At 45.7% G+C, this 22401-nt stretch overlaps 2 protein-coding genes across 3 annotated transcripts in view; one reads left to right on the plus strand and one right to left on the minus strand.

The window, feature by feature from the left end:
• The window catches only part of LOC138802324 (butyrophilin subfamily 1 member A1-like), a 36782-nt gene extending 18819 nt beyond the window's left edge, over positions 1-17963 (minus strand). Inside the window, exon 1 of the mRNA XM_069985501.1 lies at positions 17707-17963. Coding sequence (XP_069841602.1) covers positions 17707-17761 — 55 coding nt within the window. The 5' untranslated portion in view covers positions 17762-17963. The remainder of the gene's footprint in view (positions 1-17706) is intronic.
• LOC138802323 (butyrophilin subfamily 1 member A1-like) overlaps positions 17677-22401 on the plus strand; it is a 37674-nt gene continuing 32949 nt past the window's right edge. Inside the window, exon 1 of one of the 2 annotated variants that reach the window (XM_069985500.1) lies at positions 17677-18008. In XM_069985500.1, coding sequence (XP_069841601.1) covers positions 17957-18008 — 52 coding nt within the window. In that variant the 5' untranslated portion in view covers positions 17677-17956. Of the gene's footprint in view, positions 18009-20327; positions 20447-22401 lie in introns of those variants that run through there. The other variant, XM_069985499.1, reaches the window with a different exon arrangement.

The raw sequence follows: 22401 nt of genomic DNA on the forward strand, positions 1-22401 counted from the left end.
AAACACAGTACAGTACTATTTATATGGGCACTGTACAGCGCTATTTATCTAAGCACTGTACAGTACTATTTATCTGGGCACTGTACAGTACTATTTATCTGGGCACTGTACAGCACTATTTAGCTAAGCACTGTACAGCACTATTTATCTGGGCACTGTATGGCATTATTCATCTTAACACTGTACAGCACTTTTTATCTAAACACCGTACAGTACTATTTATATGGGCACTGCATGGCACTATTCACCTAAACACTGTACAGTACTATTTATATGGGCACTGCATGGCACTATTCACCTAAACACTGTACAGTACTATTTATCTGGGCACTGTACAGTACTATTTATCTGGGCACTGTACAGCACTATTTAGCTAAACAATGTAGAGCACTATCTGGACACTGTACAGCACTATATTTATTGGGCACTGTATAAAACTATTTATCTGGGTACTGTGCACTATACGCTATATATTTGAACTGTACAGTAGTAGTTTACTATATAATATATATATTATATATAGTATAGTTTAGTATATATATAATATTTCAGGACAAACTAATTGTCTCTGAGCCCGTGATAACACTATTATGTGACTTTTTTCCATGTAATACATCTCTGCGGAGTCCCCTTCGCTGTTGCTATAAATGGAGCAGGACTTGCCTGTCTCATTGCCACGCCAGTGTAACCTGTTTTGTTTGTAGGCGGTGTCAGGTATGTCAGTTATGGTCGTGTAAGTATGCGACATTTACTCCACAAAAGCAGTTTTTATAATGTAGTGGAGCCTATTATAAGAGCCGGCGGTGTTGTTCTTCACCCTATGGAGATAAGTTTTCTTTTAAATCTGTTGAGGAAGATGGTGTTGGGGTTGGCGGGGTGAATGGTGAGGAGATCTCCACTGCATCAGGTTACACATTTCTTACTTAGTGGGCACTGTAAAGCACTATATATCTGGGCACTGTATGGCACTATTTATATGGGCCCTGTACAGCACTATTTATATGGACACTGTACAGCCCTATTTATGTGGGCACTGTACAGACCTATTTATGTGGGCACTATACAGAACTGGACAATGTACAGTACTATTTATCTGGGCACTATGCGGTACTATTTTTCTAGGTACCGTACAGTACTATTTTTATAGGCACTGTACAGTAGTATTTATCTGGACACTGTACAGTACTACTTATCTGGGCACTATTCAGTACTATTTTTTATAGGTACTGTACAGTACTATTTTTATAGGCACTGTACAGTAGTATTTATCTGGACACTGTACAGTACTACTTATCTGGGCACTATTCAGTACTATTTTTATAGGCACTGTACAGTAGTATTTATCTGGACACTGTACAGTACTACTTATCTGGGCACTATTCAGTACTATTTTTATAGGCACTGTACAGTAGTATTTATCTGGACACTGTACAGTACTACTTATCTGGGCACTATTCAGTACTATTTTTTATAGGCACTGTACAGAACTACTTATCTGGACATTCTACAGCACTTTTCATCTGGGCACTCTATAGCACTATTTATCTCGACAATGTACAGCAATATTTATCTGGACACTATACAGTACTATCTTTTGGGCACTGCACAGTAGTATTTATCTGGGCACTCCACAGCACTGTTTATATGAACACTATACAGTGCTACTTTTTGGGCACTGTACAGTCCTATTTATCTAGGCACTGTACAGTTCTATTTATATGGACAAGATACAGTACTATTTATCTGGGCACTGTACGGTACTATTTATATGGACACTATACAGTACTAGAGATGAGCGAAGCGGGTTTAGGTTCGAGTCCATCCGAACCCGAACGATCGGCATTTGATTAGCGGGGGCTGCTGAACTTGGATAAAGCTCTAAGGTTGTCTGGAAAACATGGATACAGCCAGGGGCGTAGCTAGGATTCATGGGGCCCACTAGCAAAAAAAAGTATGCCCCCCCTTCCTCTACACACACACACACACATATATATATATATATGTGTATATATATATATATATATATATATATATATATATATATATACCCACTCGGTGATGTGGCCAAAAAAAAATTCTCTTGTGGCCAGAGGCAGAATCCTATGGTTATATACATAGGTGCAGGAGCAGACTACCTTTTGCTTAACCCTCTATTTACTGCAGTGTGTAAGTGACCCAGTGTTCTCTTACATGCTGCAACACAAAAAGGGTTGATACAGAAGACAAGTAGCTCTCTCCTTCTACTCCTGCACTGATAACCCCTGACCTCTGCAGGAACTCAGAGAACAGAGGTCACAGGTTATCAGAGTAGTCAAGCAGAGAGCTAATTGTCTTCTGTATTGACCCTTTTTTTGTTTTGCAGCATGTTAGAGAACACTGGGTCACTTACACACTGCACTAAATAAGGGGTTAAGCAAAAGGAGGCTCTTATCTTCCCGGGGCCCCCTCCCTCCACGGGCCCCATAGCAACCGCTTTCCCTGCCTCTATGGTAGCTACGCCACTGGATACAGCCAATGACTATATCCATGTTTTCCACATAGCCTTAGGGCTTTATCCAACTTCAGCAGCCACCGCTAATCAAATGCTGAAAGTTCGGGTTCGGATGGACTCCAGCATGCTCAAGGTTCGCTCATCTCTATACAGTACTATTTATCTGGGCACCATTTTAACTGTTTGCAACAGTCTTTATAAATGTCTTCCAGAGCTAGCAAAAATCTAAGATGCAATGAAAATGGGGGTAAATGGGGATTTTACAGAAGAAGCGCTGGAGGTCCTTGGTCGCTGGGTCCTAGTGCCAGAGACAAGATTTGTAACGTCTTCCCTTCCGCAGCTGCAGGCATCGTACAGTCTTCTCCATTACTAGTGGCTCCATTGTTAGAGATAATGATACAGCAGAAGGGGACGTAATGACACGGTCACCGGCTCAGAAACCAGATGATGATGCGGGGTCGTGCGTAATGACTTATATTTTCTGCTCAGTATCCGGAGCTATTTCTTACGCTCAGGATTTAGCGGCTATTGTTGTATCCCGGCTATGTCTTACACCCAGTTTTCTTATCAATAAGTAGAAAGAGGAGAAACTAAAGCTCGGGCGAATCCTCGCAGCTGCCACGGCCAGAACATGGCTTCTTATGAGTGGTTTCCCATCGAGGGAAATTCTGTGAAATTTTTTTTTTTTTGCATAAATCAATAGCCCAGGCGATTTTAACCCCTTCAAGACCAAGCCTATTTGCACCTAAAAGACCAGGCTCATTTTTCAAAATCTGACCTGTCTCACTTTATGCGCTTATAGCTCAGTGATGCTGTAACGTATGCTAGCGATTCTGAGATTGTTTTTTCGTCACATATGGCACTTTATATTAGTGGCAAAATTTGGTCACTACTTTGTGTGTTTTTTGTGAAAAACATCAAAATATCATGAAAAATTAGCATTTTATGAACTTTGAAATTCTCTGCTTCTAAAAAAGAAAGTCGTATCACATAAATTAGTTACTAAGTCACATTACCGATATGTCTTCTTTATTCTGGCTTCATTTCATAAACATATTTTACTTTTTTAGGGTGTTACGGGGCTTAGAAATTTATCAGCAAATTACCACATTTTCGTAAAAGTTTCCAAAACTGATTTTTTTAGGGACCAGTTCTTTTCTTAAGTTGATTTAGGAGGCTTGTATACTGGAAGCCCCCATTTTGGAAACTAGACACCTTAAAGAATTAATCTAGGGGTATAATGAGCATTTTAACCCTACAGGGGCTGGAGGAAAGTATTCACCATTAGGCCGTAAAAAAATGAAAAATTACAATTTTCCAATAATATATACGTTTAGATTAAAGTTTCTCATTTTCAAAAGGAACATGAGAGAAAACGCACCCCAAAATTTGTAACGCAGGTTCTCTTGAGTACTACGGTACCCCATATGTGGGCGTAAACCACTGCATGGGCACACAGCGGGGCTCAGAAGGAAGGGAGCGCCATCTAGCTTTTCCATTGCAGATTTTGCTGAAGAAGTTTCCGAGCGCCAGGTGCGTTTGCAGAGCCCCTGTAGTGCCAGCGGAGTAAAATCTCGCCCATAGTCACCCCATTTTGGAAAGTACACCCCTCAAATAATTCATTTTGGGGTGTGGTGACCATTTTGACCCCACAAAACGTACCCCAAAATCTGTAATGCAGGTTCTCCCGAGTACAACGGTACCCCATATGTGGGCATAAACCACTGTATGGGCACACAGCGGGGCTCAGAAGGGAAGGAGCGCCAATTTGCTGGAGCAAAACAGTAGCTAGTAATAGTTATTAGAATAGCGCAGTTACTAAAATACAATAAAAAAAATTAGATTACAGGTAATTTGGAGGTGGTTACGGGCAGTCTGGGGTGGTTACGGGCAGTCTGAGGTGGTTACGGGTAATCTGGGGTGGTTACGGGTAATCTGGGGTGGTTACGGGTAATCTGGGGTGGATACCGTCAACATGGGGAGGTCACGGGCAACCTGCTGTGGTTTCGGCAACCTGGGGTGGTTACAGGCAACCTGGGGTGGTTACAGGCAACCTGGGGTGGTTACAAGCAACCTGGGGTGAATACGGACAACCTGCTGTGGTTACGGACAACCTGCTGTGGTTACAGACAATCTAGGGTGGTTACAGGCAACCTGCTGTGGTTACGGGCAACATGGGGTGGTTACAGACAGTCTGGGGTGGTTACAGACAATCTGGGGTGGTTACAGACAGTCTGGGGTGGTTACAGACAGTCTGGGGTGGTTACAGACAATCTGGGGTGGTTACAGACAATCTGGGGTGGTTACAGACAATCTGGGGTGGTTACAGACAATCTGGGGTGGTTACAGGCAACCTGCTGTGGTTACGGATAAACTGAAGTGCTAATAGGTAATCTGAGGTGGGTACCTGTAATCTGGCGTGGTTGCGGGCAATCTGGAGGGGGTCACTGGCAATTTGGGGTAGTTAGAGGCAAGGTGCGGTGGTCAGAGGCAAGGTGCGGTGGTCAGAGGTGACGTGCGGTGGTCAGTGGCGACGTGTGGTGGTCAGTGGCGACGGGCGGTGGTCAGTGGCGACGTGCGGTGGTCAGAGGCGATGTGCGGTGGTCAAAGGCGACGTGCGGTGGTCAGAGGCGACGTGCGGTGGTCAGAGGCGACGTGCGGTGGTCAGAGGCGACGTGCGGTGGTCAGAGGCGACGTGCGGTGGTCAGCGGCGACGTGCGGTGGTCAGAGGCAAGGTGCGGTGGTCAGATGCGACGTGCGGTGGTCAGATGCGACGTGCGGTGGTCAGACGCGACCTGCGGTGGTCAGACGCGACCTGCGGTGGTCAGACGCGACCTGCGGTGGTTGCGTGCAATCTGGGGGGTTACATGTAATCTGGCATGATTACGGGCAACCTGGGGTGGTTATGCGCAACCTGCGGTGGTTACGGGCAACCTGGAGGGGTTACAGACAATCTAGAATTGTTACGGATAGACTGAAGTGCTTATAGGTAATCTGGGGTGGGTACATGTAATTTGGGGTGGTTACAGGCAATCTGGGGTGATTACAGACAATCTGGAGGGGGTCACTGGCAACGTGCGGTGGTTACGGGCAACGTGCGGTGGTTACGGGCAACGTGCGGTGGTTGCGGTCAACGTGCGGTGGTTGCGGTCAACGTGCGGTGGTTACGGGTAATCTGGGGGGTTACGTGCAATCTGACGTGATTACGGACAACCTGGGGTGGTTACGGGCTAGCTGCGGTAGTTACGGGTAATCTGGGGGGGGTTAGGGGTAATTTGGGAGTAAACTGCAATTATTACTATAATAAAAAGTGTGTGTTTTATTTTTTTGTATGTTTGTCACTTTTTGTACTTTATACATTCATGTTCACTGTATTACTATGATTACTGTGATATTTTCTATCTCAGTAATCATAGTTCAGTGACAGAGACCAAATTGGTCTCTGTCACTTTAAATTTTCAGAGCTTGGCTGGTTGTGGAGCGCATGCGCACTTCATAACCAGCCAGGACACCGAGGAGGACGGAGCTCCAGGATCAGGTGAGTATATGGGGTAGGGGGGGGTGACTGGGGTGACTGGGGGTGGGGGGCGACTGGGGGGGTGGGGGGACATCACTTTTTATCCCCTGTCACCAATCATTCATGGTGACAGGGGATAAAAAGTGCCGGGAGCACATGGCACAAGCGATCAGCGGTATATAGTATATACCGCTGATCGCTTGTACCTGGACCCCACCGGGGGGGTCCCCGATGACTGCCCCATGCTCTCCGCTACCTACCTTTCATTCATTTTTACAGAGATCACTGTGAACAGACATTAGTCTGTTCACAGTGATTGCGGCGGCCATCTTGGATCTGATGGCCACCGCGGGGAGGGGGGGTTAGATACCGGGGCACTAGGGGGGCTGGTCTGGGGTCTGATTTTAACTATTTCATCTCCCCCCACCGTGGATTCACGGTGGGGGGAGATGAAATATAGCGGCGGCACCGGCCCATTAGTGACCGCCGTTTCGGCGGTCACTAAGGGGTTAATGGGGGTCAGTTGCGGGATCGCAGCTGATTCTCATTATCTCCGGTGCCTCACTCAGATGAGAACGGGATCGCTGTCCCTGCAGCGATCCCGTTCTCATCACAAAGCCCCCTCAAGTCAGGAACGTATATGTACATTCCTACTGCACGGGGCATGTGCAATAGGAACGTATATATACAGATGGCTGACGTGAAGGGGTTAAGAAACTTTGTAACTGGGTTTAATAGGCAAATATGCCATTATCTGCATTCAAATAGACTTTCCCCAGGCCCCTACCCCCTACCTTCTCTCATCCACTGCTCATTATCAGGAAATCTCGACTCTTTTATCCCATAGCTGCACCAGGACGTTATTGAACGTCCTCGTGCCGCTATGGGAGTTCAGAGGGGGGTCGCGCGGCGACCACCCTCTGAACTGCCGCGATCCCGGGTGCCGCGAGTAGCCCGGGCTCGCGGCTATTAGCGGGCACGGTCCGATCGCCGTGCCCGCTAATTAAGTACTTAGAAGCAGCTGTCAAAGTTGACAGCTGCTTCTAAATACTTGCTGTTATACATGCCTGGTGGTCTAGTGGGGGGATCGCCCCCCTGCGGCGCGATTGCGGGGGGGCGATCCCCGCATCCATCCCGGGCCGGGGTCTGCTCCGTAATGGCGCTGATCCCGGCTCGGCATTCTATTGCTTTTGGCTGCAGCAGCCAAAAGTAATAGAACACCGATCTCATGGATTCATGCAGTATAACTATACTGCATGGATCTCTATGAGAGATCAGAGTGCATATACTAGAAGTCCCCCAGGGGGAATAACCCCAACCCCAGGGGGAATAACCCCAACCCCAGGGGGGCTTCTAGTATATGTGTAAAGTAAAAGAAAAATGTATTTTTAATAACACAAAATCCCCTCCCCTAATAAAAGTCTGAATCACCCCCCTTTCCCCATTTTATAAATAAAAATAAATAAATAAATTAATAAATAAACATGTTTGCTATCGCCGCGTGTGTAATCGCCTGAACTATTAATTAATCACATTCCTGATCTCGTACGGTAAACGGCGTCAGCACAAAAAAATCCCAAAGTGCAAAATTGCGCATTTTTGGTCGCATCAAATCCAGAATAATTGTAATAAAAAGCGATCAAAAAGTCATATATGCGCAATCATGGTACCGATAGAAAGATCATATCATGGCGCAAAAAATGACACCTCACACAGACCCATAGACCAAAGGATAAAAGCGCTATAACCCTGGGAATGGAGCGATTTTAAGGAACATATATTTTCTTTAAAAGGTTTTAATTTTTTACAAGCCATCAAATCAAATAAAAGTTATACATGTTACATATCGTTGTAATCGTAACAACTTAAGGAACATATATAACGAGTCAGTTTTACCCCAGGGCGAACATAGTAAAAACAACCACCCCCCAAATAAAAAAAAAACATTTTTTTTTTTCAATTTCACCACACATATAATTTTTTTCTGGTTTCCCGGCACATTTTAGGCAAAAATTACATCTGCCATAGCAAAGTACAATTAGTTGCGCAAAAAATAAGGGCTCATTTGGGGCTCTAGGTGGAAAAATGCAGGCGCTATGGCCTTATATACACGAGGAGGGAAAAACGAAAATGCAAAAATGAAAACTGGCTGTGTCCCCTAAGGGTTATATCAGTCGAGCCCTGTGTAATCTATAGAGAGGGGAGGGGGGAGGAGGGAGATTAGGCAGCAGAGAACAAAGGATTACACAGTGGGATCTGTGTGAAAGCCGGTATTCAGAGGTCAGAGAGGTCAGTGCTAACTTCAGAGGAGATAGCCCGGTGATGTTGCTGTAAATTAACTCTTTGTTATCCTGTTTTGGTGCCTCATCTCTCTCCACCCCTCCCCTCTCCATAGACAATCATGAAGACAGGGGGGAGAGCTTCAAACTGCTTTTTCATGATAAAAATGCATTTTTCGGCTAATAAACCCAATTACAAAGTTTCTTAAAATCGCCTGTACTATTGATTTCTGCAAAAAATAAAAAAAATATGTAAACGACAGTGACACCTTAAGTAACCAGAATGAAGAATCCCAGATTCCCTGCTGCAAAGCTACAGGCTGTAAAGTCCATCTAGGCTCTTGATCCTGATGGTGTGGGCTGCACTACATCCCCATCAGCCATGTCAGGTCCACCAGTCCCAATACCATACAATACCAACCATTGGCCCAATATTGCTGCTGTAATTCCTGATCCAGAAACATAGGGCAGTGTCGCTCAGTGGCACAGCCAGAGGATCCGCATTGGCTCCCTTCTCTCCCAAGTCCCGTAGAGTGCCCACTTATTAGAATACAGTGACAGAGTGCAGGTGAGACAACCCATTTAAAGGTCTAGTGGTCATAAGTGGTACTGCGCTGTATTGCAGCTTCGGATTCATTTATTCCTTAGGACGGATAGGGAACCTTGGCTTGCCAGCTGTTGCAAAACTACAACTCCCACCATGCCTGGACAGCCAAAGCTAAAGCTTTGGCTGTCCAGGCATGATGGGAGTTGTAGTTTTGCAACAGCTGGAAAGCCAAGGTTCCTTACCCCTGCCTTAGGACAATGTTCCCCAACTGCTGCAATACTACGATTCCCAGCATGGGCACAGAGAACACTGCTTTACGATAATCGGCAGCCCTTCAGCTGTTGGAAAACTATAACTCTCAACAGGACTTGACTGCACACTATTCCTATCCTTATATAGTGTACACTTATATACCTAGTATAGTGGTCCCCAACTCTGGGCTCTACAGCGTGCTGCAAAACTACACCTCCCAGCATGCCCCAGTAGCCTCCTGGGGAGCTATAGGTTGTAGACTATTGCTTTGGATCATCGTTCTTGAACCTTTGTCTCTCCAGTTGTTGCAAAACTACAACTCTCCCCCAAACTACAACTCCCAGCATGCTCTCCAACATCATGCCATGATGGGAAGTGGAGCTTTACAACAGCTGGAGAAGGTCAGGTTGGAGAACACTGCAGAAGTAACTGCCCCTAGTGGTCCTGAGTGGTACTGCAATGTGATATAATATTATTCTCAGGCCCTGAGTCATTGCTTATTAAAAAGTATGTTGTTGCTTTATCACATTAAGTCTAATATTTAGGAATGAGGAATCTGCTATCAAGGAGAGAGAAGCAGCCGACACAGTCAATACATCCAGAAAGTGATGGGATGCAGCTTATAAAATAAATATGGTGAAGAAATATCTGACTATTTTTAGAGCAGGAATTTTTTTTCTTTACTGTCAAGGACGGAACTATAATCAATGATCTGTGTGAAGAGTCACAGGAAGATGACAATCACCACCAGCAATATCGGTATTTCCACATTTCAGACTAATGAGACCTTAAAGGGGAACTCTGGCAAAAAAAATCTTTCAAATCAACTAGTGTCAGGAAGTTATATAGACCCTACACCAAACCCTCTAAATATGGACCCCAGACCATACCCCCTAAATACAGACCCCAGACCATACCCCCTAAATACAGGCCCCAGACCATACCCCCTAAATACAGGCCCCAGACCATACCCCCTAAATACAGGCCCCACACCATACCCCCTAAATATGGACCCCAGACCATACCCCCTAAATATGGACCCCAGACCATACCCCCTAAATATGGACCCCACACCATACCCCCTAAATACAGACCCCACACCATACCCCCTAAATACAGGCCCCAGACCATACACCCTATATACAGACCGCACACCATACCCCCTGAATACAGGCCCCAGACCATACCCCCTAAATACAGACCCCAGACCATACCCCCTAAATACAGGCCACAGACCATACCCCCTAAATACAGGCCCCACACCATACCCCCTAAATATGGACCCCAGACCATACCCCCTAAATACAGACCGCACACCATACCCCCTAAATATGGACCCCACACCATACCCCCTAAATATAGACCCCAGACCATACCCCCTATATACAGGCCGCACACCATACCCCCTGAATACAGGCCCCAGACCATACCCCCTAAACACAGGCCCCAGACCATACCCCCTAAATACAGACCCCACACCATACCCCATAAATACGGACCCCACACCATACCCCCTAAATACAGGCCCCACACCATACCCCCTAAATACGGACCCCACACCATACCCCCTAAATACAGGCCCCACACCATACCCCCTAAATATGGACCCCACACCATACCCCCTAAATACAGGCCTCAGACCAAACACATCTAAATACAGGCCTCAGACCATACACCCTAAATACAGGCCCCATACCATACCCCCTAAATCCAGACCCCACACCATACCCCCTAAATACAGGCCCCACACCATACCCCCTAAATATGGACCCCACTGGGGCCTGTATTTAGGGGTATGGTATGGGGTCTGGATTTAGGGGGTATGGTATGGGGTCTGTATTTAGGGTGTATGGTCTGGGGTCTGTATTTAGGGTGTATGGTCTGGGGTCTGTATTTAGATGTGTTTGGTCTGTGGTCTGTATTTAGGGGGTATCGTCTGAGGCCTGTATTTAGGGGGTATGGTCTGGGGCCTGTATTTAGGGGGTATGGTGTGGGGCCGCCTCAGACCATACCACCTAAATACAGGCCCCAGACCATACACCCTAAATACAGGGCCCAGATCATACCCCCTAAATACAGGCCCCAGACCATACCACCTAAATACAGGCCCCAGACCATACCCCCTAAATACAGGCCCCAGACCATACCCCATAAATATGGACCCCAGACCATACCACCTAAATACAGGCCCCAGACCATACACCCCAAATACAGGCCCCAGACCATACACCCCAAATACAGGCCCCAGACCACACCACCTAAATATGGACCCCATACCATACCACCTAAATACAGGCCCCAGACCATACACCCCAAATACAGGCCCCAGACCATACCCCCTAAATACAGGCCCCAGACCACACCACCTAAATATGGACCCCATACCATACCACCTAAATACAGGCCCCAGACAATACACCCTAAATACAGGCCCCAGACCATACACCCTAAATACAGGCCCCAGACCATACCCCCTAAATACAGGCCCCAGACCATACACCCTAAATACAGACCTTAGACCATACACCCTAAATACAGGCCATAGATCATACCCACTAAATACAGGCCCCAGACCATACCCAATAAATACAGGCCCAGACTCTTCAACTAACACAGAACCAGGTTCCCTAAGGAAATATAGGAGACATGCCACAAGCCTGAAACTAATAGAGACCCACCTAAAGGGGTTATTCGGCACTAGCTTATTTATTTATTTTTTACATATTACTGCCATATAGGAAAACATAACAAACATTCTATACTTACCTCTCCAGGCTCCCCTGCTGTCTCGTTGCTGTGTCCCCGGTCTCCCTGAGACGAGCTCGTCTTGATAATGACAGTCCGGCCAGTCACTGACTGAGAGGGAACACAGAGGGAGCGCAGAGAAGGAAGCAGAGAATGTTACGTTTCCTTATATTGCAGCGAGCACCAGGTAACCCCTTAAAGTAATACAGAACTCCATTTCCTCAAGAAATAAGACACCAGACCAGACCCCATTAATATAGATCCACTAAGTAATGTCCCATGAATACAGACTCTATCCAGTACTGCAGTATTAGATCCCCTAATCTACAACAGACTTTAGACCAGACCCTCAAAATACATCCAACACCCAAGACAAAACTAATACAGAACCAGACCCCCAGACCCAGGCCAGACCCCCAAATATACTGCCCCAGGGCTACCTTATGCATGACATACAATCTGTACATCTGGCCCTGAGTGGAGGAGTCTGAGCCCGTCACATCCACAGCTCCGCAGACCACCACAACCTGGTCGTCAAAATGATTAATATAAAAGAGAAAAAACAAAAAGAAACAATTCCCCACATGTTATGGTAAGCGAGGTGAGAGCGCCCTGCTGTGTTTATCCCGTCACCGACTCCCCCTGCTGGTAGATACAATGTACTGCAGGGCCGTATTGTGGAAAGGAAGTGTGTTCCTGCAGAAATAAGGTTGTTGAGGCCTGTTCACATGGAGTATTTTTGTAAACGTTTTTGAATGAGGATTCGCAGTTAGAAACTAGGTCTCCGATAGAAGGGGGTGGGGGGGTGGGGGAGTCCATTATGTACCAGCTCTATTGCAGTTTAAGGCGGTGTTCACTCACTATTTCAGCTATTCAATTTGGTTTACTTCTCCAAACTAGGATAAAAAACAACCAAAATGTCCTAAAATCCTGTAAAAAAAAACCTCCTGGGTATAAGAATGAAGATCACACTGCTTACAGAATCGCTGGGTGCAGATACAACCAGACTACGAACGTCTCACAGCATGTCAGAGGATGCTATCTGTGCGGTCTGTGAGCCAAGACTCCTCCACCAATATCTACAACATATCAAACCTGTTCTGCTTCACATGGAACCTAAGAGCACTCACATCAATGGCTGCTGCTCCACCTGCTTCCCTAGGGGCAGTAATATAGTGGTTATATTCCTGTATATAGGAGCAGTATTATAGTAGCTATATTCCTGTATATAGGAGCAGTATTATAGTAGTTATATACCTGTATATAGGAGCAGTATTATAGTAGTATATTCCTGTATATAGGAGCAGTATTATAGTAGTTATATTCTTGTATATAGGAGCAGTATTATAGTAGTTATATTCCTGTATATAGGAACAGTATTAGAGTAGTTATATTCTTGTATATAGGAGCAGTATTATAGTAGTTATATTCTTGTACATAGGGGGCAGTATTATAGTAGTTAAATTCCTGTATATAGGAGCAGTATTATAGTAGTTGTATTCTTGTATATAGGAGCAGTATTATAGTAGTTATATTCTTGTATATAGGGGCAGTATTATAGTAGTTATATTCTTGTATATAGGGGCAGTATTATAGTAGTTATATCCCTGTAAATAGGGGGCAGTATTATAGTAATTATATTCCTGTATTTAGGGAGCAGTATTATAGTAGTTATATCCCTGTAAATAGGGGGCAGTATTATAGTAGTTATATCCTTGTATATAGGGGGCACTAGTTATATCCCTGTATATAGGAGCAGTATTATAGTAGTTATATCCCTGTATATAGGGGGCAGTATTATAGTAGTTATATACCTGTATATAGGGGGCAGTATTATAGTAGTTATGGATGGAAAGTGGAGAGAAAGGAACGGCTGCACATCTCATCTATGGCTGATACTAATGCCGCTAGGCCTATATTAAAAATCAACACCAGAGTGTCTGTATATGAATTGATCAAGCCATATTGCCCCGTGTACCACCGCGCAGGTCCTCTGGTCCACACGGGTCCCTACGCTAACTCCACACCGTGTCGGTCAGTGACCACCGCCCCCGCAAAGCGTGCACATGCAGGGAAGGGAGGCCATGGAATGGCCCTGCAACCGCCATGTCACAGGACCAAACCCAAAAAGCCCCACCAAAACCCAGCCAGCACCACCGGCGGGGAAGGCTGCCCCACATAAGTATGGATATGGTATTCCATGGCCCCCCTTCCCGTCACTGACCGACACGGTGTGGAGTTAGCGTAGGTTCCCGTGTGGACCAGAGGACCTGCGCGGTGGTACACGGGGCAATATGGCTTGATCAATTCATATACAGACACTCTGGTGTTGATTTTTAATATAGGCCTAGCGGCATTAGTATCAGCCATAGATGGGATGTGCAGCCGTTCCTTTCTCTCCAGTTTCCGTGTATTATAGTAGTTATATTCCTGTATATAGGAGCAGTATTATAGTAGTTATATTCTTGTATATAGGGGCAGTATTATAGTAGTTATATTCTTGTATATAGGAGCAGTATTATAGTAGTTATATTCTTGTATATAGGGGGCAGTATTATAGTAGTTATATTCTTGTATATAGGAGGCAGTATTATAGTAGTTATATCACTGTATATAGGGAGCAGTATTATAGTAGTTATATTCTTGTATATAGGAGCAGTATTATAGTAGTTATATTCCTGTACATAGAAGCAGTATTATAGTAGTTATATTCTTGTATATAGAAACAGTATTATAGCAGTTAAATTCCTGTATATAGGGGGCAGTATATAGTAGTTATATTCTTGTATATAAGGGGTGACCTATTAAAGCCTTTTTCAGTTCTGTGTATTCTAGTTCTGGCATGTTGGCACAGTTACCACAGTATATCACTGTTTGTTTACTCACTACTTGTATTTCTCCTTTCTCTGCCAACAAGGTTAACTCACTCAAGCGGGTGTTAGTGATTCCATGGACACGGCCTTCCTTAGTAAGAAACCACAAAACGGAAGTAGGCAGCTGACCATAACTTAGAGTTTCCCTGTGTGCGGTTTTAGGGTTAAAAATTTAGGGGAAACTTTTTTTTTGGCACACAGTAAAATATATAATTATAGAAACATCTGTCTTTGTACATAAACAGCGCCACTCTATTCCATGGATTGTGCTGAAACATGCATACTGTGGATGGGGGGTGGGCCTAAGCCAAGCGTTTGCATACAAATAAAACAAACCTTTTCATACTCTATTAGTTTGGAAAGGGTTTAAAGTCATTTCTAGTCTTCTGACTTGGAGCAATGTAAAATCTTTCCTAGAGTCACCTGCTGCCAAGTTGTCCCCAGGGCTCACAAAAAACGAGCCAGTTCCTGAGAGATCAACCGCTGCCAGATTGCAAACAATTGCAGACAATTTAAGAAATTTCTCAGCCGGCAGGGGCAAAATAATAAACTTACCTCTCCTTGTGCCCCTAAAGTGCCACGTCACAGGCCCCCAGACCCCCGACAGATTGTATCTTCCCCCGAGTTACAATGTCTCCATGACTCGGGGGAAACACCCAACCTGGCTGATGGATTGCACGCTCAGCCTATCAGTGATCGCAGCTATGTCCCATCCAGTCACTGATTGGTTGCAAATTCATGGGAGTAGGTGAATAGTGATGGTTTCCAATGCCCAACCCATCCCCCCCCCCCCCCCCTGATAATAATGGCTTTTACAGGTGTTGAGACAGGGAGCAGGAAGTTGGCAGGCAGCAGGTACCCGGCACTATCCGGAAGGGGGGGGGCTGCCATTATTGCGTGGGGTTGAGTGTTCTGATAAAAGACCACGATCAGCTGACAGAATTCTGGATCTGCTGCTGCTGGAACGTCATGGCCCGGCTGTTGGATAGCCCACTCAGCCAGTCAGTGATTGGTGCGGGACACCTGTGCAGTCTCTGGTTGACCGGGTATTTTCCCCCGAGTTGGGACGACATCGGAACTCGGTGGAAAATGCCTTCTGGCAGAAATCCTGGATCTTGTGACAGCTGGTGCCAGAAAGTGCCAGAGATTTCTCATTTACTTCTATTAAAAAATCTTCCAGTACTTATCAGCTGCTGTGTGTCCTGCAGGAAGTGGCATATTCTTTCCAGTTTGGAGAGCCAGAGAGGTTTTCTATGAGGATTTGATGCTGCTCTGGACAGTTCCCGACATGGACAGAGGTGGAGCAGCAAGCACTGTGTCAGACTGGAGAGAATACACCACTTCCTGTAGGACATACAGCCGCTGATAAGTAATGGAAGACTGGAGATATTTTATTAGAGGTAAATTACAAATCTCTGGCACTTTCTGACACCAGTTGATTTGAAAGAATTGATTTGAGGAAAAGTAGGAGATCGTAGGGGGTTCGACCTCTGTACCCCCCGCAATCTCCATATCGACCCACCGGCTCTGTTATGTATACAGCAGTGGGTACGGCGTGTGACCCGCGGCTCTATTCATTCCTATAGAGCCGACACAGAGAGCCGAGTGCAGCGCTCTTCCAGGATACTTGGCTCTTTCCGTCGCTCCATAGGAATGGATAGAGCCACAGGTCATGGGTCGTACCCATGGGTCTATTCATAATACAGAAGCCGGGGCCCGATATGGAGGACGGTGGAGGTACAGAGGTCGGACCCCCCACCACAATCTCTTACGTTTCCCCATCCTATGGATAGCCCTTTAATGCATCTAATGTTTAATTTCTTAAAACTCCCCACAGTAATTCTGCACAAATCATGACAATGGGGGTCAAACGTTTGCTAAGTGAAAGAAGCGGCGATGCTCATACCCAGTCACTGTTCCATTCCTTTTCTATGGGACTTTTGAGCATAGAGAGTGGATATGTGGTCACCACTAGGGGTGTTGCAGTTATATACACCCTTCCCAAAAGTCTGTACTTCTGGTTATATCATTGTGATGAAAGCAGTACTAAAATTTAGCCACTAGATGTAGCTGTATTATGTATGTGTATGTGGAAGCTGCACAGCTGAAGGATCGCAAAGGGTTATTGTTTTATGTGTCACCAGAATCTGTAGACCAGTAGGATTTCTGCTTTCTTCTTTCCTATCATCTCCCTTCTCTTTTCTCAGGTTGCACTCTTTCACCCACTCACATCGCACTTTACACGCTGGGGAGGAAGTGGGTTACGCGGTAGACAGGAAGAGTAGGTCAGTCTTAGTCAGTACCCCGCATGGGAAGGACGCAAGACAGCTTACTGTCACCAAACTCACACACCGCAACCTTGGGACACTTCCCCTTTCTGTGGGTGGCGGGTCCTACTATCCGGTAGGGTCACTGTACCACTCTGGTCATCCATGACATAGCCCCAAGGGACCCAGTGGCAAACGGGCAGGACACTGACCACAGGGGAAAAGGGTACAACCGGCCTTCCAAACTAAAAGCAGGCGTGCCATCACACCTGTGTGCCCAACCGGCACTGGCGTCACGTGACAACATACCATGGTCCGGCTGTATCTCGGCCATCCACCACCGGGGTGGTGTCACACTACAACACCTAGCAGGTGACGGGCCGATATAACATCACACCGTGGGAACACCACAGATGGAGCAACATCTGTGACATTTGACCCTCATTTTTCTGTTGCCTGCTGGGATAAGTGGTAAACCTTAACCTTGGGATGACTTTTTTTTAAATGGGCGCTGTCACTTTAAAAAACTTTTAACATGTCATAGAGATGTGTGAAAAGTTTTGATACAGTATAGTAATATATAGTATCATAGTAAAGCGCATCTCCATTCCTCTTCTTCTTCCGTATAGACATCCTACTGTATTTCCTGTTTGTATAGGATAAGAGTTCAGCACAACGATGTCATTCTCTACTCCATCTATATACGGCTTCCTATATCTATAGACGGTGCTGTACCTGAGACTGCGGCAACCAGGAGGGCGACAGAAGGAAACAAGCAGAAGGTCCTCATTTCTTCTGGTCTCCTTGGCTCTCGCCATTCATCCTGTGCGCTCGCTTTCTGTCTCTGCCTCTGATCATGTGCTTCTCCTGTTTGAGGAAATAACAGTGAAAGAATTAGGCGCAGGGTGGAGAGGCGGAGGCCGGGGGTGGGCTAGGAAGGGAACGATTCTCACCCAGTATGGGATAGTCCTGTGTTATAGAGAGAATGGAGAAGCTGCTCCCCGCTCTGGTCCTGCTCCTGCTCCCGACAGCCTCAGGTAAGGTCGCCGTCCATAGGGATTGCATCGTGTTGCATCAGGTCCCAACATGCTCGATTGACGTATATTTCTGCTTGCAGGATAGTCAGGTAGCAGAAGAGACTGCCGATAGATGGTTACACACCTGCAGCTATTATTGTACTCTACTGCTATCTGTTATCTGTCAGACCCCAGGTACAGCTGAAGGGGGCGCCACCTATAACCCCATATAGAATCTCTATTACACTGCTATAAGATGCCTGTATGTATGGCGCTGTTATCTGGTCACTGTATGTTGGTACCTGGGCTCTATATAGCGCCATTTACTTAGCACTGTACTGCTCTGAATTGTATATTATTTTTGCAGTGCATGGTGGTGGTGGCACTGTATGGCGGTATTATAGTTGCTAGGCCACTGGATAGAAAAATGTGGCCAATGTATGTTGATGGTATTTGGACACCATACTACTGTAGGTACTGTATGGTTATGTGTACACTATATGACAGTATATAAGTACAGTATATGACAGTACAGGGGCGTCACAGGTTATATGTACAGTATATGATAGTACAGGGGCAGCACAGTATATATGTACAGTATATGAGAGTACAGGGGCAGCACAGTATATAAGTACAGTATATGACAGTACAGGGGCAGCACAGTATATAAGTACAGTATATGACAGTACAGGGGCAGCACAGTATATAAGTACAGTATATGACAGTACAGGGGCAGCACAGTATATATGTACAGTATATGACAGTACAGGGGCAGCACAGTATATATGTACAGTATATGACAGTACAGGGGCAGCACGGGATATATGTACAGTATATGACAGTACAGGGGCGGCACAGTATATATGTACAGTATATGACAGTACAGGGGCGGCACAGTATATATGTACAGTATATGACAGTACAGGGGCAGCACGGGATATATGTACAGTATATGACAGTACAGGGGCGGCACAGTATATATGTACAGTATATGACAGTACAGGGGCGGCACAGTATATATGTACAGTATATGACAGTACAGGGGCAGCACGGGATATATGTACAGTATATGACAGTACAGGGGCGGCACAGTATATATGTACAGTATATGACAGTACAGGGGCGGCACAGTATATATGTACAGTATATGACAGTACAGGGGCAGCACGGGATATATGTACAGTATATGACAGTACAGGGGCGGCACAGTATATATGTACAGTATATGACAGTACAGGGGCGGCACAGTATATATGTACAGTATATGACAGTACAGGGGCAGCATGGGATATATGTACAGTATATGACAGTACAGGGGCAGCACGGGATATATGTACAGTATATGACAGTACAGGGGCAGCACAGTATATATGTACAGTATATGACAGTACAGGGGCAGCACGGGATATATGTACAGTATATGACAGTACAGGGGGCGGCACAGTATATATGTACAGTATATGACAGTACAGGGGCAGCACAGTATATATGTATAGTATATGACAGTACAGGGGCAGCACGGGATATATGTACAGTATATGACAGTACAGGGGCAGCACAGTATATATGTACAGTATATGACAGTACAGGGGCAGCACAGTATATATGTACAGTATATGACAGTACAGGGGCAGCACGGGATATATGTACAGTATATGACAGTACAGGGGCAGCACAGTATATATGTACAGTATATGACAGTACAGGGGCAGCACGGGATATATGTACAGTATATGACAGTACAGGGGCAGCACAGTATATATGTACAGTATATGACAGTACAGGGGCAGCACGGGATATATGTACAGTATATGACAGTACAGGGGCAGCACAGTATATATGTACAGTATATGACAGTACAGGGGCAGCACAGTATATATGTACAGTATATGACAGTACAGGGGGCGGCACAGGACATTGTCCAGCATAAGGCCGGCCCTGCACATCCCTCTGCATGACTTCACTGTCAAACTATTCCAATAAACAGCATTTCTCAAGAGCTTCTCTTTCAGGCTTGTGTATCTATGCTATTGCGTGTGATGCTGTCTACTGGGCCTGTCATACAGTATATGCCCCCGGGGCCGATTTATCCAACCTGCTGTTGTTGATCATTGAAACTAATCACAGTTCCCATAGCAACCAATCACAGTTCCCATAGCAACCAATCACAGTTCCCATAGCAACCAATCACAGTTCCCATAGCAACCAATCACAGCTCAGCTTTCATTTTACCAGAGCAATATGAGAAGTGAAAGCTGAGCTGTGATTGGTTGCTATGAGAACTGTGATTGGTTGCTATGGGCAACACACACAGTGATTGTCTCAGTTTTGATAAATCTGCCTGTATCTAAGCTTATCATGAGTGATACTGTCTGCTTAGCCCATGTAACTAATCCTAATGCGATACCGTGGTGACCCCCTGGGAAGTTGTGTCGGAGGATCGGCCAGTAGGCACACAGGTATGGTGGCACACCTGCTTTTATTTTGGAAGTCCGGTTGTACCTTTTTCCCCTGTGGACAGTGTCCTTCCGGGCTGCTAATATTACGGTGGGCCCGAGTGGCTTAGTGACCCTCCCGGACTATCGGAACTGTAACCCACAGAAAGGGGAATTGCCCCAAGGCTATGGTGTACATTGTGTTGGTGTAAGATGGAGAATCATAGAGTCTCTTTATCATAAATAAGCTTGTTTTTACTTGAAAATTACTTGTGTGCAGAAAGTCATACGGTTCTTCCTTGACAATATAGGTTTCTCTTGAGAAAGCACTTGATAATACGCTTGATAATACTTTTGGATGAACACTTGACAATACAGCAACTAGATCTGCGATCGGAATATTGTAGAGAGTATAGTCGTGCCGACTGAGTAGCGGGTTAAGAGATACAAAGAATCAGAGTAGCAGAGAGGAGGATGTAGTGAGAGTCTCATCCCAAGTAGTAATGTGCTCTGCCGGGGTGTTGGAGGATGAGGTAGAAGAATACTTGTGCCTGTGTATTGACCTTTGGGTCTTCACACCACCTAATGCCCACCAGTGTTGGGTGAACCGTCCTATGAGGGTGACACAAGGCCCCAGACCGTGTTACCTGGGATGAGCAGAATGCTGAGGATTTAGAGCACATAGGCCTTAGCAACTTTGCTCTATCCAGATAAGTTCCTAACTTACTGTTGCCTGTGGATACTGTCCTGCTCTGTGTCTCTCCTAGTCAACAGCGTGGGTTGAGGTTGTCTCTGACTTGTCCTCTCCTGTGAGGGTTTTAACACTGCATAGTGCTGTGTAGCGTAACTGAGTAGAAACTGTTTGCCGTGTCTTGTCTTGCTTCCTATTCATACGGGGTTCTGACTAAGACTGACCTTTGAGGATGAGGGGACCTGGCAGAGGGCCTCTACAATATCCAGCACAAAAGATCCATGCACTTCCTCTACCCATGTGACTTCCTTCCTCAGCATATCTAAAGTGTGCTGTGAGTGGGTGAAGACTGCAACTGAAGAAGTAAAGAGAAAAATAATAGGATAGAAGAAGAAAAGATTCCCATAGGTTCACAGATTCATGTGACATACAAATAAACAATAATCCTTTATATCCTTTAGCTGTGCAGCATCTGAGTATATACCAAACACAGCAACATCTAGTGGCGAAACATTATCATTAATTTCAACACCACTGACTAACAAAAAGGACAGGCTTTTACGAAGGGTGTAACCAATAGTAACACCCATGGTAGGATGCCATTACTGGCAGGAGCCGGGGCAGCTGCTGAGCAGAGGATTGTCATGGTTTTGGCACAAGGGCAACACAGCTGAGAACCGGGCTCCTGACCATGCAGAGGCTGGGCATGCGATTCTTCGTTGTCCTTAGTCAGGGCACCAATGATCACACCAATGCCAAGGTTCAGAAACGTTAGTTGTATATTTATTGTAACGGTGGTAACTAGTAGCAACAGTCTCTCCGGATGCAACCGGGAATAAGGCAGACTTGAATAAAGCAGAGTAATGGGTGATGCTGAAATAGGCTGTGAGAGTAGCGTGCTGAATGATGGGAGTAGTAGTGATACTGAAGCTGAGATGCTGGGTGGAATGAGACTGAGATGAATACTTGCTGTTGATGATTAGAGAAGATGATGAGAGGAATGACTGAAGAACAGCACCCAGATCTTGAGAATAGATGAGAATCTTGAGGACTTGAGAATAGAACACAGCCAGGAACACTTCTGGTAATGCTGCAGCAGATACCGCAGGGTCGCGGCCTTGTGACACAGGAGCAGCAGCAACACACAACCTATCCCCCCTGTGGTAGGAGATAGACTGAGGTACAGCAGGAAGTCACATGGTATCCCCCAGCCAAAGCTCGATGACCATTGGAGTTACCATGGAAGCAGGGGCAGTCACGTGACATCCAGCCATTGCATCATCACACC

Source organism: Dendropsophus ebraccatus, chromosome 10, assembly GCF_027789765.1.
Source record: "Dendropsophus ebraccatus isolate aDenEbr1 chromosome 10, aDenEbr1.pat, whole genome shotgun sequence".
Lineage (NCBI taxonomy): Eukaryota > Metazoa > Chordata > Amphibia > Anura > Hylidae > Dendropsophus > Dendropsophus ebraccatus.